We start from the raw sequence: 20,645 nt of genomic DNA on the forward strand, positions 1-20,645 counted from the left end.
AAATTAGTTAACTCAGATCAAACAGGATTCATCACCGGACGGCAGGGCACCAACAATGTCAGACGAGCTCTAAATCTACAGTCTATTGCTTCTGTTAGAAAGACTCCATCAATGCTTCTCAGCCTTGATGCTGGGAAAGCATTCGATAGATTGGACTGGATGTTTTTGGAGCAAACACTGGCTCATATGGGCTTTAATGAAACTTTTTTGAGTTGGATTGGAGTTTTTTATATGACCCACGGTCAAGAGTTAGAGTTAATGGCCAATGCTCTGATTTCTTTAATCTGGGAAGGGGGACGAGACAGGGAGATGCACTTTCCCCAGCTCTGTTCGCTCTCAGCATTGAGCCCCTTGCGGAATTGATTAGAAGTAACCCCCTTATACAAGGAATAAGAGATGAGGGTGGAAACCAACATAAAATGGCTCTATACGCGGATGATATATTATTATTTATTGAAAATCCCGTCCATTCAATCCCAGCTCTTCTACAAAATCTTAATGAATATGGTCTAGTATCTGGTTAACCCCGGTAAATCGGAAGCGATGATGGTGTCTGGGGCATGGCCTAGCGAGCTTGATGATGTAGTATCCTTTCACAGATCTAAACAGGGTTTTAGATATTTAGGAATTACACTCGCTCCCCAAGTAGCACAATTATACCAGGCTAATTATAAAAAATTATTTGAGATATTTAGAAATGAATTGGCAAGATGGGATGTGCTGCCGTTATCACTTTTGGGTAGAGTGGAGGCTGTTAAAATGAATCTACTCCCCAGACTCCTGTTTTTGTTTCAATCTCTCCCAATCGGGATCCCAACATCAGCCTTCAATATGCTGGACAAGCTTATATCTAGATTCATATGGCAAAATAAGCGACTCACTCTTGGGAAGAACAGAGGTGGACTCAGCCTCCCCAATATGAAATATTATTTTTGGGCAGCACAGCTTACAGCAGTGGTAGCCTGGATTAGCAATGATATGGAGTCAGGATGGGTGAACATAGAGCAGAATTCCTTGCCAGATATACCTCTGTCCGCTCTAGGGTTTTTGAGCAAGCAGTCCCAGGAAAAATTGGAAATCAAAAATGTATGGGTGAAACACACCTTAAAAGTATAGTCGACAGTCCAAAAGAGAATTAGAGGGACAGCTTCCCTTTCAAGGGCTATGCAGATTGCTGGAAATCCTAATTTACCCCCCTCAACAACAGATATCACGTTTAAGAGGTGGGCAGGCAGAAACCTAAGGGTCATTGACCAGTTGTTCTGTGACAATGTTTTCCAGCCGTTCTCATATCTCCAAGACAAATTCTTTCTACCCCAGAGTGATATGTTCCGGTACTTTCAAATTAGACACTACATCACAAGCCATAAAGATTGGAATATAATTAAAAATGCTCCAACAAATGTAAAGACATATTTTATTAATATAATTAAAAATCAGCTTCCCAACAAAAAACATGGTTCCCATATATATAGAAATCTGTTACTGGATATACCAGACAATACTTTTTATATCAAAAATAAATGGGAGCTGGAGTTAAATATTATAATCAAAGATGGAGAATGGGAAACAATGTGCATTGGATGTCATAAGGGTATTAATAGTACCATGTGGAAGGAGTTTGATTGGAAGATGAAGACAAGGTTCTTTAAGACACCTTCGGTGGTTTCCAAATTTATAGACAACCCAGCTGCAGGAAATTGTTGGAGAAAATGTGGAATGGTTGGCGATCACTCGCACATATTTTGGGATTGCCCAATGATGCCTCCTTTTTGGAAGGGGGTAAAGAGAGAGATAGATAAAGTTATGGGAACTGATTTACTATTCACCCCAAGTCACTTTCTTTTAGATCTAACTCCTGAAGACATGTACACCAGAGAACAAAAGTACCTATTACATATACTCTTGATGACTGCTAGGAAAATGGTGACAATAAATTGGATGAATCCACAGCCACCTACAGTGGCACAGTGGAAACAGAAGTTGAGGGACGTATATGAAATGGAGGCCTTAACTGCTCAATTACAATTGAGGGCTGATGTCTTTGTGAGGAGGTGGCTACCTATAGCAAGATACCTCTATAACTGAGGGGAACCCCTCACTATGTTGTAATGTCTTAACTGTCCATTCATTTCACTTATTGATATCCCAAAAGGGTTTTATATGTTATATATAGTCTGTGATGTTGTCAAGGAGTGTTCTGTTCTGTAGTGTATCTTTCTATGTTTAATAAAAATAAAGTTAAACAAAAAAAACATTTATTCAGAATGTCTACTTTACAATTAAAATGTAGATCACAAGTCACACAAGCAACTTGCTGATTTTGAAAAGTTTTAAGTCCCTCGAGGGGGGGTGGGCGTCTCTAACTTAAATTGATCTTGTAGTTGCACGGCACCCCAACAAATTCTTGACATACTCCTGTATTTGAGTAATGTTTGCTGAAAACTACAGTGCCCAGTTTTAGGAAATCAAAATCTGTACTTGTGACCTGTTTTTAAAGACTTGCTGCTTCAGCGGGAGACTGACTAATGTGCGGCTTTTTGTCTGTTCTAGTCTGCAGCTATTTTGATGATCAATTAATTATATCAACCAGAAACGCTGACATTGATTTATTCCAGCTTTTCCTCAGCAGGGATTTGTGTCATTTCTTTTTATGACATCTTGGATTATTGGACATTGAGTTTTTTATAATTTAATGAGGTTTAGCATATCAAACAATGAACTTGAAAAATAGATGACAATTAAAATAAACTTTACTTGGAGGCCTGAGACTGTTAATGGAATTTAACTTCCAATATAATGAAGACAAAAGGAAATAGCTGTTGTGTGGCAAAATAAAAACTTTGGACTGCTTTTGTCATCATTTGGTCGGGTTTTGAAAATAATATTACCAAACGAGATGTCATTTAATGGTCAAAAATGCAGATACACAACACAGAGACCCACAAAGTCCTTCAAGTTTAGAACATCCAACTTCAAGAAAAGATGTTAACTCTGTGTAAAGGTAGGGACATTTCATGCTGCATGATGCATCAGCTGATTTAGCTTATTGTAGCCGATTAATTTGATCATTTTTTGAGGTTGCGCTACGACGCCAGAGGTGTGTCTCTCTCTCAATATGTGTATTTGTCTGACTGCAGTCTTTGTGGGTCACCATTAACTATCTATCCAACATTTTATCTTTGGTTTTTTTTTATGAAGCTTTGTATGCTTGTGTTTTCTATAATTTGGGCTGGTTTTTATTGAACTGGGCAGTTTAAAGCTGTTGGATAAGTGGAAGAAAATTGATGAATGAATAGCTGGTCGCATTACATAGAAACCATTAAAAAAAAAAAAACCATAAATTTTCCATAAAGATATTTATAGGAAAATAGAGGAAACGCTAAAATCCAATATATAGCAGCGTGTACCACGTGACCTGTGTAGTAATCATTTCTGGTACTGATTTAAAGCCACTGCCTCAAATTTCCAGGAAGCTGTTGAAAAATGCCATTATTTTATTTTTTATTCAAGTTTACATGTCAATGGTGTCAAATGACTAACTATCAGATTCAGTAGCAACAGGCATGCTGGGAAATTTGTGCGAGGGCTGAGATCTTTGGATGTTGATCCAGCTCACATCCCAATATATTCTTTTCATTTAAAGGCTTATATGTAGAATATAAAGTTCATTCTGTTGCTTTGCATCTCTCACCCTGGCAGTAATGCCTTATGTTTTGGCATATTTTCGTGAAATGAAGGTGAGTAAAGCTGTTGGGACAAAGTCCAGCGCAACGCTGTCAAAGGGTTCGATGGCCTAAAAGGAGCCGTCTCCTCGTCTACACAGGCTCCGTTCATTTGGCAGCATGCACTCAGATTTTGAAGGTTGTTTTTCATTGGCAGACGAGAATCGACATGAGAATCGATCAAACCAATGTGCACTGCTCTAAGCAACCCGAGTCTGCCTTTTCAGAAGCTTTCAGTGCTGGAAAGTCAACACAACTTTCCTCAACTTTAAGCCAAGTTACAGTGAAGAACTTTAATGAAAGTTTGACTATAATGAGTGTTGAACACTGTTGTGAGGTTCATGCTGCCTGGTTTAACCTTACGTTGTTTTCAGCTTTATTTCCCAGTTTATAATATTTCTTAGAAAAGTAATCACCTGTATTAAGTTACATTACTTGGAAGTAATTAAAATAGTTCCATTATTACAGGGTAACTAGTAATCTGTGAACTATTACATTGCAAAAGTAACCTTCTCAACACTGCCATCGCCTAAACAGTGAATATCTTGTTCTGGTTCATCACATGCTTACTTTGTACAGCCTGTACCAGAGAAACAAGACAGCAGAGAGCACAACAGATCATGTGAGATTGGGTGAGTTTTTTTTTTCTTTTTTTTTTTGGTTAGGTTTATTTTACAAAAAGTCAAATATACAGTTGATATATATTTAATATAATTTAAATGCTTATTACTGAAAAGGATGCAAACACAATGGCTGATGAAGGGATTGTTGAACTGGAATGTTTTACAGTGCTAAGTGAACAAACAGGATGAACAGTATTGAGAAGACATTATATTCATCACCTGGGCATTTTAAAATCAACATGGGGGGGGGGGGACTAAAGGTGTTGCTGCAGAGGATGTTGAGGATTAAAGACACCTGAGGTAAAACGGGGATTTCCTTACGCATTAACTCGATTCTTGCAGACATGAAACAAAATTAGAAGCCTTAAAGCAAGAGGAAAATGTGTTAGCCTTGGTTTTAAAATTAGCATTTTTTTGTGGGAACTTTGGCGTATGTCAAATATTTTTTCTTCTGTCTGCGAGCAGGTGCAAACACTGAATTCTCACTCACATAAGCCACCCACCTAGAAGCCTCTGATGGCTCCCTACGTACATAAAAAGGTGTGAAGCACTGGGCATCTCTCAGATATTGCACTACACAAGTTCTGCACCACATCACACCCTGAGCTTTTGAAAAGGGGAAAAGCAACAGCAGCTTTCTGGCAAAGGCACAGTCATTCTCCCTAAGAAAAAAAAACAAAACACCAAAGACAGGGGACTAATAGTCAAAATAGTTGCTGTTACCGTTGCTTTCCTTTAGCAGAAATGGAACACTGATGTGGGAGGGGATTTGTTTAGACTAGGGCACATAAAGGCAGGAAGATCAACCGTACTTTTGCCAAAAGCGTCCTTGTTTTCATTCCCCTTACAAACACAGCGAAGATGTCAGTCTTGATGTTGATGATACATTAAAGAGAACTACACAACCATTGTAAAAATGTTCCCATGTTAAGACAAAGCTGACTTATTGCGTAGCAAGAGGAGTAAATCACAGTGGACTTACTCTGGTAATGGTTTTGAGGAAATGGAAGCTGCATGTATGCATTTCTCTTCCAAAAATAATACCAAAAAAAAAAACAGGACACTGCATTGATAACGAGGGCAGAGAGACAGACAGAATCAGGTCTAAACCACACATGAAGCACAGGTTTACTGAAGGGAAATCTTAATCAGCTGCTAAAGTTAGTGTTAAAGCAAGGTCAGAGGACTAAACATACAAGTCGTAGCACACAATATCCCAGTGGCCTCCAGCTGCTGATGGAAGTAAAGCTTTCGTTTTGGAAACAAAATTACAGAAATTTGGTCGTTGGTGAGTGAATGACTGGTCACTGTTCATGGGATGTTCTGTGAACACATGTGGGGTGGCCACAGGCTGATCTCAATGTTTGGGTTGCTTTGGGTTACAAATCAGCTCTCTCAGCTCTCTCAAAGTTAGACACGATGGTGGATGAGATGAAACAAACTGGTCGCTAGGTAAAAAAAATGCCTTGCTTTGGTAACGGCTTAACGTTTGGCTGCATTCCTTTATCTAACCTCCAATAAAAATGTAGTACTTTGGCTCGAGACATTAAAAATTCTAACCTGAGTTGAGTGATGTACATCTGTCATAGGCCGTGCAGCTTTAAACTGGTGGTTAACACCTTTAAAGGTGTGCTGATGAACTCAGAAGGCACCTCAGATTACTGACTGGTCAGAAAATCCAGTTAAAGGGCACAGAGAGGACAAAAACCAAATTACGCAGAAGAACAATGACTGATAATTGGTGTGTGACATCTCAAACCTTTTTCTCACAAAGCGTCACATTAAAAACATGGAAGTTCTATTAAAAATGGTGTATAGTGTAAAAATATTGTATTTTCACAGTCCCTCCGTGGTTAGGGTTGTCCAGAAAATACTTAGAAAAATACTTAATGTTATGAGGGGAGACATCCCAGGTTCAGGATGTGCCTGGAGTTGTAGTTGTAAGAAAATAAATGTTAATTTTCACAGTGTGCACTTGTGTGACTTCAGTGTCTCTCTGTCTTTCAGGAGTTTTTACTTTTAATCTTCCATTATTTAACAATGACACAGTCAATTTGAAAAAGATTTCAAATGTTTTAAGCCCTGACTTTTAACACCCCCCCCCCCCCCCCCCGTTTCTTTGGAGTGAAGCCCTTCAAGTTTATATTTTCAGCTGTAAGCACAAAATTCCTATTAAAAAGTCCTATTTTTCGGTGACACAGGACACTTTTCACGCCCCAAAATCAATAAAATGGAGTGGAATACCAATGTCATCACTATTTTTGGAAAGAGAAGTTTAACTCATCTTTTCCACTTCTTCTGTCGCACCTATAAATAAAGATGTGTAAAACAGGACAGAAATACACAAACTACCTCTTGTATCAGAAAAGGTGTCTTTGTATCAAATGTTACAAATTTATGATTTACAATATCCGTCCATTTTCTAAAGCAATTTCAGTGCTGCAGGATGACAAAAATAACAAAATTATATTATTACTACATCCTTCCATTTTCTTGGAAATTGTCTTTCTGAGTCCTTGTAGCACTTTGTGCTCAGTCAAAAGTTAATTTTGTGCACATGGTGCCTTGGTACAATGTAACATATGACACCACAAAGACCCTTTTGGAAAAAACTAGCAGTGAGCACTGGGACGTGAACTCACACACAGACTCTGGGTTGAGTGCTGCTCCACACTGAGATCAGCACAGTCATGCTGATGGACTTCACTTACAACCATCTCACACACACACACGTATCACAAAAAGCGGTAAGTTCCCACTGCGGTTAGTAAAAACAGTGCTGATGGAGAAAAATGAATGTGGTTCTCTGCATTTGCTTGAGCGAAGGTTTGAAGGAGGAAGCAGATCAGTTTCTACAAACAGCTTCCCAACTGACTTTAACCAAGGTGTCTCCTTTTTACTGATTTTTCTTATTTTTCTACAAAAGAATCTGTGTTTGTATAAAAAGGTGGGAGTGTGCGCCACACCAAGTCCTGTGTGTGAAAAGTAAATGTCTTTCAAACATTATTGGAGCACTTGATTTAACCAATTTCACAGGCAGCGCCTCCCCATCCGTTCAGTTTAAGTGCCAGAGAAGTTAAATCAAGCGCACCTCTATGAATTCATAAGAAGAGAAACATTTCGAATTGTTTTTTTTGCCCGGGCTCGAGGACAGCTGCACGTGTGGCTCTCCCTCTCTCACACTGAACCTCAACATCAATAAAACGAGAATAATCATCATGGTCAACACTGTTCTAAAACTCCCAAAAATACATTCACTGTGGACACTCACGGTGGAGGTTGTGAGGGTCAGACACTGGTAAACACACTCCCAGCACAGACTGAGTGTGTGTGTGTGTGTGTGTGTGCATTCATTACACAAGTTCATCAGACAACTTAGTTCATGAGTCTGCTATAATTACGTTAGCATCAAGTCCTCTGAGAGTCTCACACGCCCCCTTGAAGCAGGGTGGGGGGAACAAAATATGTCTATTATCATGGTGTGTGTGTGAACACTGTCAGAGGTGATGGAGGTGTGTCAGTGGGTCAGAGCAACATGTACTGGTTGTCTATCGCCCGTTTGCGACCTCGCTCAGGCTCCAGCTCATAGTCTGAGTCCCGCTGAGGGATGTGGGGGTTGGGGTGGCGAAGCAGGGGCCTCCTCCCCACCGACTCGGTCCGCCGCAGAGGAGCGGGGACTGACGGAGGAGGGTCGGGGACGGGGTTGGTGCGGGCGAACGGGCTGTTCCTCGGCTGGGAAACGGCGCTGGGACTGGAAGTGGTGCTGGCGGCGGTAGAGCAGGAGGAAGGGGGCTGACTGGAGCTGCGGGCCAGGCTGCAGTGAGCCAAGCTGGGCTCAGAGCTCCACCGATGGAGGGAGAAAGGGATGAGAAGAGCTCCTGAGAGCTGACCTGGGGGGGGAGAGTTTTGGTGAGTACATCAAGCAAAAAAACTCAGACTTCCTTAGCATTTCCGCCGCACACCTGCTAAGCGCTAAAACAATAACACAGGACTGCATGTAAACATCACAGTTTATAGACCAGGGTCAGCTGTGAGCCAAATTATAACCAACATTTCACATGTTTTCACTTTGGGTTTTACTTCCTAAAACAAACCATTGTCTACTTTATGACAAGTTATATGTCCATGAGTTGTGAACAGTTCTAACAGAGGCTGATTTTACCTTTGACCCTTTTTAAATTACATGATTTTGAGACTTTCATCACATGTGTAGAGGAGTCCTGTCCCCAAGGTTTTGGATAATCTGGCTAAACTGTCATCTTATTTACAATCTTTCTGACTGGCTGGTTGTGTTTCTTGCTCCAGTGGACTTTGCTCTCACAAAGTTAAAACTACGCAAACTACTCTGCGCACACCTTCCTACTAAGACATCACTATTTTTGACAAACAGATGACTGAGAGGTGAATGGTGGAGTCTCACCCTGTGAAGGAGGGCTGGAGCCCGCCACAACGAAGCTGGACAGCGTAACGGCACCGGCGGCCCCACACTCCAGCGGGATGGGGAAGAGGCGGAAGTGACTTAGCATGTCCATAACAGAGGGGAAGCGCAGGTGCTGCACCCTGCACTGACCCCATTCTGTTAGAGAGAGGCGCAGGTGCTGCAGAGACAGAGACACAGAGGACCGAAAAACATCGTGAAAGGTTTTCACGCTGTCTGAATCTGAGCCAGAGGTGAATTCTGCCCCCTCCATTTCTTTACCCCAGTGGTCAGTGTTGACCTTTTTTATGCTTGCATAAAGCTTCCTCATTTAAATATTTACCGCCATTGTCAGGAAATGGGGTCAGCACAAGTTTGATATACGCAGGCAAAAACGTGTTCATTCATAAGTATTCATATTGTTAAACATTATGGTGAACCACTTCTGGATGTGTGCTCAGTTAGACAAGTCTCGCTGTATTGGACATCAGAGACACACCTTTGCTTTTCCCTGGTAGTTAAACGTGAGGACGTAGTCTCCTCTGCGTGTCTCACTCTGTCGAACCAGAAACACTCCGTGTCCCTCCGGTCCAGAGCTCTGAACCAGGTGGGCCGCCTTGACCCGGGAGATGGGCCCGTGGAACCAGGGGTAGGAGAACAGGAAGTGATCGGTCTTCTGGGCAACCGGCTCCGGCAGGGCGAAGGTGACGGGGGCTGGTGGGAGGAACAGAGAACCAAAATGATTTAATTCTTCTAAAGAACACGGCTGGACTAATCAATTTTATATGAAAAACACATTAAATGATGTGTAATGTGAAGGCTGTTGCTTGTAGTGAGGAATCCACAATCAATTATGTTTCAGACATCAGCCATTGTTTTTCTTTCTTCAGTGAATAAGCTCTAAAAACCCACTGTACTGTGCACTTCTAGCTGAGCTCCAAACTGAAAGCAGACAAAGCTAGTGACTAGCTGGTGTGAAAACTTGTAAGTATTTAGCAGCTAAAAGGCCAGATATGTCCCTCAGGAGTTGGTGGAGACCAAAACAGAGCTAAAAGGAGAGTGAGTACTGGACTGGCATTCATCAGGTGGACGGAAACAAGACTTGAAATGAAATGTACTTCATCTGCACTGGATGTGTAAATAGGCAACTGTAGGCAACTCATTATGTCATCATTTTAAAAAAGGTGATCATTATTGTGTTTGTTGCTGTGTTCTTAGATCTTACTACCTTATAATCAACTTGGTAAGTATAATTTGTTCATAACACAGTGTGTGAAAATAAGACCAGAGTTGAACCTACTTGGCTCAACCCACTAAATTCCTTGAATTTACTTAAAGCAGAGAGATTTGATCCCAGACCAGAAGGAAAACGTGGGAACACATTATCTGTGGACACCAGGATGTCAGTATATCAATATTTAGCCACTAAACTTACACCTGGGAGTTTCAGGAAGACATTTTTGAAAATGATCACACAGCTGAGTGTTAGAGGATGTGTCTGATCAGTCTTTTACACAGAATAAACACCACTCACTTTGACTTCCCAACTCTGAGCTCGCTCTGTGATTGGCCGGAGCAGAGCTGTCAGCTGGGGAGGGTAGGGGCTCCAGATCCACACTGCTTGACCTGAAGGGCAAGAAGAGTTTCAGATTACACACACTGTATCAGCTGCATCACATGCATATTATTCTCACTGTGGACCATCTGGGGTGACAAAAGGGTCAATTTCATGATTATTTCATTTCATTTTTTTTTTTTCTAATTTTCGCCCCATTAGGGTTTCACCACCTGTCTTATAAGAATACTTCAGCTCTGGTTGTGCTGGATGATCTGTATCTTCTCTCCATTTTGTGGTTGCAGGCTGCAGAACTCTCTTTAGTAGTAGTGATTACATACGTGTCTTAAAAATTACACGTGTTGATAATTTAACAACGTTAACATGCTTCATATTGCAGGGAGAGCCACAGATATGGGTAGAGAACAAGAGAGTGTGTGAGTGTGTGTGTGTGTGTGTGTTTTGGTGGCGAGAGTCTAGTGAACATGGAGGAAACAGCAGGCTGAAAGAACACAAAGACGCAGAGCACAGACAGGAAGTGAGTCCAGTTCACCAGTTCACATCTGAACTGAGACTTACTGTTCTTCTCTTTCACTGCTCACACTCATACACACACACACATATACACACACAGGACACACAGTCAGTATGTGTGTGTACGTACACAGATGAGAACGGGAAGGTTAAAGAGGGAAGCCGGAGCAAATCCTGCTAAAATGCTGACTTGAGTTTGCAGCGCTCTGAATAACAGGAAGACTCCTTTCTCCTCACTGTGTGTGTGTGTGGTTTCTTGTTCTTCTACCTTTGTGAGAATCGCTTTATGTTTTACTCTAGAACAGTGGGGACATTGTGCAAAGTGAGAACATTTCATCCAGTCAGCAATGCTTAAAGGATCGGAGTACATGGCTCAGTATGCTTTACACAAACTACACCTACCATATCTGACCACATCTAAAGGGAAAAGTGTTTATACTCGTCCCAAATGGCTTCACTCGAGGGCAAAGCTAAATGTGTTCATAGCATCCTCCTGGCTGCATCACACTGCCTCCCTCAGCTCTCTTTCACAGGTTTTTGTTATTGTCAACATGATAAATCAGACAAACAGGGATAATGACCCACACTTTTGGATGATCAACCTTTTTCACAGCAGGCATTTTGACTGGTCATAGCAGGAATGTGTTACTAACATCATCAACGTTGGCTGACAGTGTGACAGTGAGCCAGCACGCAAACATCAGGACCCTGAAACTGTAGCAGCTAAATGGAATTCAGCCGTCATTCATTTCATTATTTACACGTGTGCTTTATCTGCTGAAGCATCTTAGAATGTCTACTGCAAAGCAGAGACTTCCTGAAGTGAAAGAAAAGTGTTTTCTTGAAGGCATTCATGCTGTTGTGATAGATGACAGGAAGAGGTGTGTGTTTGAAAATTGAAAAAGAGACTTAGAAGAAGAAGTTCATACTTGATTCATTGAATGCAGCCCCCCCATGTCTGATGCTTGAAAGGTGTGTGTGTGTGTGTGTGTGTGTGTGTGTTTTGAGTTATATGAATAAACACTGAACTCAAGAGTGACCTCACTTCCATACTGGATGAGTGTTTACTGTACTGCTGACTAATGTGTGTGTGTGCATTCCAGACATCTGCAGAAATGAGAAAGGTCCTGAGATTCTCCCGAGTCTCAGACCTCCCCCACACTTCCTCTCACACAACACGCACACACAAAAACATAAAGGTCAAACTTATACAAGCTTCTTTGTGTGTAATTGTAACGTCTGCTGATAAAGATACTATTGGGTTTGTCACACTGAAACAAAGGCGATAAAACTGAAGTACAGCACTGAGTGTCAGAGTGAATATTAGTACATATACAGTAGAGAATTGCCCCAAACACTAAACTTAGCTGAGCATTTGCTGCAGCTTCTTTTTAGCAACCAAAATTTTGCTTGACAAAATTTCTGAATAATAAATTCTTTCATGACTGACGGTTTCTTTTTCAAATTCTTGCTTGATGAAGCAAGCAATCATCACAGTCTGATGAATTGTGATTCCGTCAATGATATTTTTGTTTTTAATAACGTTTTTTTTTTTTACTGTTGTGAACCAGGGTTGTTATGATCATAGTATATAGCAGGCATCTTAACCACTATACCACCAGGTCTTAAACACAACCCTCAAGTTCAACTTTAAAAGTTATATACAAAAAAATATCAAACAAACAAAAAATGTTCGGCTAAATTTTACAACTACATTTATTCCAGAGATTTAAAGCCCTACCAGGATGCTCCCCACACCACATGTGTTACCTCTCAGACTTTTAGTATAAATATTAAGCTGACTGATGAGTTTGATGAATGATCATTTCCAGGAATATTCCAAATATAACAAGGCTCAGACCTGCTGCAGTCTGCGGAGCCCTCAAGCAGGTATGTTTGCATTTGCAAACACATACCTCAGCACAAGTAAACATCCAGCACGCCCACAAACACTAAAAACAGCCAAAGTCCAAGTGTTAAATATTTCCATTCAGAAGCTCAAGGAGACGAGCTGCATTAGGAGAGACGGATGAGGACGATGCAGGCTCCTGTTACATGCTGTCACTTCATGTTTTGAAAATGAACTTTAAACTTTAGTCTTCAGTTTGGTTTGTGCACATAAAAGCACAAATTCTGAGATGGAAAAAGACAATACAGATGTTATAGTTTTGAAACAGACTGGGTGAAGTCATGTAAAGTATCTGTCTTTGTGTTTCTTACCTGTTGCTGATGCATTCTTTTAGCTCTGTCGTCCAGGAGCTGACCTGCTGGTCGTTGTCCGTCTCAAATATCAGACTACCTCGATTAACCTGCGGAGACAAAGATGCTTTCAAATTGTGCAAAGGCAAGAACTGGACACACTGAAAGTGCAATTTTTCTAATCCTGTAATACACTGACAACATATTCAGGACTTAATATTGACATTTCGGCAGTGGCTCACTAGTTTTGTAGCTTATTGTAACCACCAAAAACAGGTTAATAACTTAATTTCCATTTTAAGAGAATTTCTTAAGAATCTTAGAGAGCTCACAGAAGCCATCATGAACACTCACCGGCCACTTTATCAGGTATCACAGTCACCTAATTAAAGTGTCCGGTGTGGTCCTCTGCTACTGTGGCCCATCTGCTTCATGGTTTGATGTGTTGGTATGCTCCTCTGCATACCTCGGTTGTAACGAGGGGTTAATAGAGTTACTGTTGCCTTTCTACCAGCTCAAACCAATCACCAACCAACCCCTCTGATCTCTGCCATCAAGGTATTTTCACTGCTGCTCATTGGATATTTTCTCTTATTCCTACTGTTCTCTGTGAACCCTTGAGATGGACCAAGTGGATCGGTGGGTTTTAGAAACACTCAAACGAACTCATCTGGCACAAACGATCATGCAAAGTTCAAAGTCACTTAAATCACCTTTTTTCTCCATTCTGATGGCTGGTTTGACGTTCAGCTGGCCATGTTTACGATGTCTACATGCCTAAATACATTGATTTGCCACCACATGATTGGCTGATTTGATATTTGCGTTGAAGAGCAGTTGAACAGGTGTATGTAATGAAGTGGCATGTTGACTGTAAATATTATACATATAATAAATACACAATATAGCTTTAGCTTTTGCCCAGTTATTTTCCACTTTCCACAACTGGTGCAAATCTGCTATGAGGCTGTAAAAACTTTGTGTCTTTACTGTGAACAAAGTTTCCCCCTAAGAAAAATTGATATAATCCAAGCTGGAGTTTGGGAAAGAAAACTACAAGGTGGCATGCTTGATAATCAAGAGACAAGTTTGGGTGGAGTATCTTTTACGTTTAAACAAACATAATCTAAATGTAGGCTATTTTGGTGAGTCCTGTTATGAAATAATAAGACAATGATTGTTCTGCTTCCTCTTCATGTTGGATCGAGGGTTGAAGCTCTAAGCAGCGTGAATGTTAACAGCACAGGGGGAGGAATGTGGAAACCACAACTGTAATCTTTCTGAACAGAAAGAGTTATCCTATTACTATTTAGTTGAAAACCTGTATGTACCTTTAAAACAAACGTGTTTAAGTTGTCAGGCATCTCCAGCTGGTTGCAACGACGGACTTCTTGGATATCTGAGCACTGAGTCGTCAGCTTGGGACTGGAAGCCTGTAAAACCAAATATGATGACTGTCAGAGATCAGACGCCACCCTCATGAAAGGTGACACAAAAAGACACTGAAACAGAAAGAAATAAGGAGTGTCTCGACCATCCTTTACCCGCAAGTATGATCTTACTCTTTTTAACTGTTAAATGTCTCTTTCAAAAGTGGTTTGTGTGAATAATAAAACCAGCGTCTGATGCCTGAGGCTGCCGACCTTGTGATATCATAATTCCCTCAGTGGTTCAACAACACTCTGAACAACACACTACAGACTTGCTGGTAGTCTGTGAGGATAATTATCCACACAAACTGGTTTCTGGAAAGACATGCAGTGCTTTAATTTTTTGATGATTTGATTTCTGAATCAAAAAGAAATCCTATGGCGTGGAAAGGATGTCTTGGAGACAGATATCATAGTCATAGCAAATAAAACCCAAACTATCTGATGGCTAGATACCACCAAAGCTACGTACTGTAGGATTTTTGTGATTTGGTTGGATTCACCTTCCCCACAGGTAATTTGTGGCCTAATTTGGGAAGCATTTCTGGCTCTGCTTTCCCCACCTAGCTCTGCTCAAAGTGCTGCAGCAGTGAAACGCACACATTTGCAGTTCTGTCACACTCAGGCACATCAGCGCAGCAAGGTATTAAAGTGTCTATCCTGATGTCATCAAATAATTGAAAAGATATCTCTACACACCTTTTTTTATTTACTTTTATTCAAATATCTGACGACAACAAAAGCTTTACTGCAGCTGAGAGGGGTAGAATCAACTTCTGAGCTGCTGCAATACATCTTATTTTAAGGTTGAACAGTTAAGCTTCACATACAACACGACACGACAAGACGTAGTTTATATACATGTGTAACATGGCTGCTGCCTATTTGATATGTCTTTACACCTAAGAAATGGGGACCAGATGGTCGACAGAAAGCCTGGAAAGCAGTTTCTGTCAGTGTGTCACAATTGTGTTTTTGTTGTTATATTTTTGTGTTCATTTGAGTGTATGTGTGTGAATGACTGAATGCTCATTTGTACAGTATGTGCGTATGTGCAGTCTTCACATGTGTACGCATATGTGAGTGCTCGGTTCTGCTGAAATTGAAGCCTAGTGAAAGAATATGCAGTAAATCGAAGGAAGAGCACGATGGGAGCTCACTCGTGCCAGAGCCCCAGGGTTGACCCCACTGGGACAAACTATGTATTTGAAGAATATTAAATTAAATATGAGAGGCTTCCTGGTGGCTCTTTGGCCTGAGGCTCACAGCATGAACTCCTGATACTGTGACTTTGAGTTATGTTTGTGGCCTTGACTGCAACAAAACCATCGGTGCTCCTGGTTTTTGTACACTAATAAAACATACATGGAGATACTTTCTACAGGTATAAGACCACTCTGTCCCCTGCGGGTAAACCTGGAACCCAGCTGGACACAGGAAATATGGTGTGTGTGCACATCCATGGGTGCACAGCGACAGACATGTGCACTCAAACTAATCATACGTCACTAATAGAGCGTTGCGGAGCCTTCAAGCCCCCGCATTCAAACGGGCGCTAACAGAGCCACCGGCATAAACACACACACACACACACACACACACAAAAAAATGGACACACATGGATGGATGATTTGGTCAGCCATGTGTACAGGCCTGTGGCTTGTTGGGTGAGAAGTCACCTCAGAATGAAGCCTTGGTGACAGCTGACAGAGACACGTGAAGACAAGAGAGTCAGCAACTCTTATTGGGGAGAGAAAGTAGTGTATTAGCTAAATGTGTATGTGTATAGATAGCTGCAGCTCCTGGTGAGTATTAAAATCACATTGTGTATTCAAAATCACAAATCACATCATATAAAGTTAGAATTGAGTCAATTGACATACAATCTAATATACATCATGTCCTAATATGCATATATAGTATATATATATATATGCATGTATGTATCATAGCCTCTAGGCTAGTATCACCGAGCCCTGAATGGAGTCCCCTAAAATGAATACATTTAGTCTACCAGCAATTAGTATGAAATGCACTAAATTTTACCCCAAACAAACAAGCACAGCTCACGGTGGAAGCTAACAAGCTACAGTTGGATCAAGTCAAACCCTATGGGACAAACATATGCAAGAGAGCAGAACAACAACAAAAAGTGGAAGGCAGAGCAAAGGCAGCAAAAGGAAACAGACGAGACAGTGAAAGACACAGCACTGGGTGGGAGAGAGAGAGAGGGAGGGAGGGATGAAGAGCAGAAGAAAGAGCAGGGAGGACGGATTCCAGGGCTTTGTGCACCGGATGAGTTTGAGTCTATGTGACAGTGTGTGAGCCTGAGGAATGTCTATGTTAATCCTACACACACACGCATCAAAAGAACAGACTAACCCCCCCACTCATCCAACTTCCTTGCCAGTGACGTGAACGAACCCCCTATCTCCCATGCTGTTTGTTTTAACCACAGTGTGTAATATTATCGATTAAAGGCACGGTGACGCAGAGATGAGAGGGATGTGACTCTTAGCGAGATCTGAGTCACTGAATGAGGAACTGACTGAAACTCGCACCAAATTGCTGCGACAGCTGTAATTTAGTCCAGGTGGTTCAGAGAATTTTGGTTCTTCAGATTGAGGTTAAAACTTTCAGGTTTTCTCATAAGTGTGCTGTGAGAAAGGCGATTCTCAGAGGAAAGGTGTGCTCATTTGCAGGCAGGAAAGGTTGGAAGCACATACGCAGAAAAAACAACTGTTGGTACAAAGCAAAAAATAGTTGTTAATTGGTGAGGGACTCAAAATATTCACTCACACTATAGACCCTGCAAAGTGATTTAAAAACAAATTTAAAAAAAAAGATTATTTGAGGTTCATAGTTCATTCTTGGCCTTGGACACAGTAGGTGATGTAATCTGAGTAGCTGTTCTAGAGCTTTCGTTATATATTACATGGTCTTCAACACCCTGGAGTACAATTCAGCTCAATTTTTAAGCCAACACAGACGGGAAGTCCACCATTTGCTGATGAAGATCTTGTGATATGATCGAAAGCTTTAAACTCTAACTCTTACCTTAAGAAGAAGAAGAAGATGATTTTTGGCCACTTTTGGACATATTTCAAGTAGATATTGTAAACTTGTTAACAAAGACTTGCTTATCAGCACATCCAGCAATTGCAGAGCAAAACTATCATTGATTTGGAGTCGTGTTTCTGGCCACCTGATGAATCTAAGTCTAATATTTTCTATTTTAGTTCCGTTTTTCTGGTCTCTACCAACTGCGACAGGAAAACATTGTTGATCAATTTATATCTATTTATCTATGTCAAAAACTAGAACACGGACACAAAGATAAAGGATACGAGCTGAAGCTTCACCATCATCATGATGACTACACAGGATGTGCGAGAGCTAATGAGATATGGTGCTCTGTGTGTGTCGGTGATCATACGAGCTGAGAGTGACTCATTGAGAGGAATTTATTGTAAGAATGTGAATGAGTTTCTGACTAAGAGCATTTTTGAGGAACCATATGTGTCTGTAGAGGGAAAAAAAGAACAGGAAGAAAAAAAAAAACAGGCAGCAGATGTCTGACTGATTGAGCAACAACATAACAGGCCTGATCTCTGTGAATCAACTTCATCAGGGGAGCAAGTTCACGCTCACAGCACATTTCCTATTACTGCAAACTGTAGTCTGTAATACTCCCTGGAGAAGACACACACACAAACAAAGGCAGACTCGCACACACACTGGCCAGACCTTTGCCCCTTTTCTTCCTTTATTTTCTAATCTGTATATAACTCCTTTAAGATTATTTCCTTAAACAACACCACCAAGGAATGTGGGAAAACTGTATGAGCACCCACGAACTGTGCAAGTGTGTTCATGTTTAAAAGTGTCTCTAACGGGGTGGAGTTAGAGGTGTGACTGAACACCTGCAAAGAGACACAAAACAACCACAAAGAGAAGCATAATGAGATGCAAAACAGCTAAAAAAAAAAGAGATATGAAACGACCACAGACATGCAAACGAGACCGATAATGAGATGCAAAAGGGCCACAAAAAGACACAAAATGACCAAAACATGATGAAGAACGACTAATGAGCTAGAGACAACCACAAAGAGACACAAAACAATTCACAAACAATACGCAAAAACTAGCAGGACATTCAGAGAGCGCAGACCTCCGCCAAGGCCGACAGTCCAGATCCACTGATTAGTACTCATTTGAGAGTCGGATCTGGATCCGCACCTAAATTTGTGCCCGTGCTTCACCCTTACACCGCGTTTCATAAAAATCGGGCCAGTAGTTTTTCTGTGATTGTGCTCATAAACAGACAAACACGCAGCACTGAAAACGAAACCTTTCTGGGTTAACACAAAGAGACATGAGACGTTTGTGTCTCTTAAAGCCTATGCAGGGCTGAACAAAATAACGGCTCTTTATTGATATTATTTCATAATAAAATATCTTAGTTGTTTATTTGGCCACACATTGACTGTGCATGATGTGCGAGTCACAGGTTATTGGAGAGGTAACTAATGTTAACATGTCCTCTTTGATCAAATCTTGGAATCAATCACCATAGAGTCATAGAGCTTCAAAGAGTGTGAGCATGATGAGTCTATAAATACTACACAGTAAAACTTTAGGAAGCTTTTCATTAATGTCTTCAATTGCTGCTCTTCTTTGTCACAAACAGGTCACTGCGTTGTTTAACAGCAGACCTCAAGTCTATGGCCTCATAATGCTGCTGTTCCTCATCCTGCAGCTGTGAAAGCACTGAAGTGGCACCACATCTCAAGCAAAGGTTACTGCATGCTCATAGCTGCAGTCTATAAATAACCATGTATTCTGAACAATATTGTAACATTTGATGTCTCCTTCAGGGAAAAGCAGGTCAAAATGTTGACCTCAGTAAATTATTAATGATTCAAAGTGTGAGTGTAAACCTGATCGACTAGGAGGAGCTTTATCAGTCAAAACCTACTTGACCTACTTCCACTAGTAACACATGACATGCAAAAGAATCTGCAAGACCTCCTAAATTTGCCCTTTAATCAGCTTAGAGTTTGATGATCATCTTATTTCACAATGCCTGACAGTATCATATATTTTCCTTATCAGCGCGTTCAGGCGCTTCAGTAACGGATCAAATCATTTAATTTCCCCAGAATTCGGCCTGTCGTCTAAAATAAAGTTAAAGTGGGTTTCAACGATATTTGGTTGCACAGCACGAGGTTGTGTTCAATGTCCTGATAATGAAAAGCGGGATACAAGAGTTTATTTCATTCATATTCATTCCAGCATCTTTATTGCTTTATATAACTGTAAACTGAATATCTTTGAGTGTTTGACTGTTGGTTTACCAAAACAAATTTGAAGACATGCTCTTGTTATTTTTCACAATAGCTGTGGCCCTATAATATGAAAAAAAAAAAAAAATAATATTATTATTAAAAGCCTACATAACTAACTACTAAAATCAGCTGACACATTTTCTTCTTTTCTTGGTAACTTCAATATCAGCAGGCCTGTAACTGAAGGTGATCTGTCAGTAATTCTCTCTCTCTCTTTTTCACTCCTAGTTCTTTTCAGATTGAGTCAACTTTCACTACTACGTTTCAGCTTCACACACAGAGGACTGATATTGGGACGCAGATATGCGACCGTGACAACGTGGCCTACACATCATCTTGTGACTCCTCAACATCGAGAAGTTTTTTCAGATGATATTTTCTGTATCATTTCAAAATCTTTGTTTAATCAGTCTTTATCCCTTACATACTTGGCTGTTGTCAGCTACCATGTGTTATACTGTCACACTATGAATGAGCACTACACTGTTTTGTGCATGTTTATTATGTTGTGTATACAACTTATGTAGTTTCTCTGTTTTTAGGGTCCCTTTTTAACACTAGGCCAGTTGAAAAGAGCTACTTTTGGCTCATTTAAGTGATAGCGATTGTCCTTTTTTTCGTATTGGATTTCATTAATCTTCTGTATAATTTTATACATATTTCCCCAAAGTCATCTTTAGAAACTTTGGGACCTTCACTATTGTCTAAAAGTTTTGTAAGAACAATATTTGGCTGCACAGCATGCGGATTTGCTTCAATTCTCTGTTTTGTATCACTATAAATTGAACATCGTTGGCATTTTTCACAATGT

General features: G+C 40.7%; 1 protein-coding gene across 3 annotated transcripts in view; it reads right to left on the reverse strand.

Annotated features, from left to right (window-relative positions):
* Window positions 1–6,640: 6,640 nt before the first annotated feature.
* Window positions 6,641–20,645, reverse strand: part of sh2b3 (SH2B adaptor protein 3) — a 47,667-nt gene continuing 33,662 nt past the window's right edge. For all 3 annotated transcript variants that reach the window (XM_070833659.1, XM_070833660.1, XM_070833661.1), the window contains exons 3-8: window positions 14,385–14,486; window positions 13,075–13,163; window positions 10,300–10,391; window positions 9,265–9,479; window positions 8,769–8,946; window positions 6,641–8,238 (exon numbers count right to left, since the gene is read on the reverse strand). In XM_070833659.1, the coding sequence (XP_070689760.1) occupies window positions 7,874–8,238; window positions 8,769–8,946; window positions 9,265–9,479; window positions 10,300–10,391; window positions 13,075–13,163; window positions 14,385–14,486 (1,041 nt within the window). In that variant the 3' untranslated portion in view covers window positions 6,641–7,873. The remainder of the gene's footprint in view (window positions 8,239–8,768; window positions 8,947–9,264; window positions 9,480–10,299; window positions 10,392–13,074; window positions 13,164–14,384; window positions 14,487–20,645) is intronic.

Source organism: Pempheris klunzingeri, chromosome 7, assembly GCF_042242105.1.
Source record: "Pempheris klunzingeri isolate RE-2024b chromosome 7, fPemKlu1.hap1, whole genome shotgun sequence".
Classification (NCBI taxonomy): domain Eukaryota; kingdom Metazoa; phylum Chordata; class Actinopteri; order Acropomatiformes; family Pempheridae; genus Pempheris; species Pempheris klunzingeri.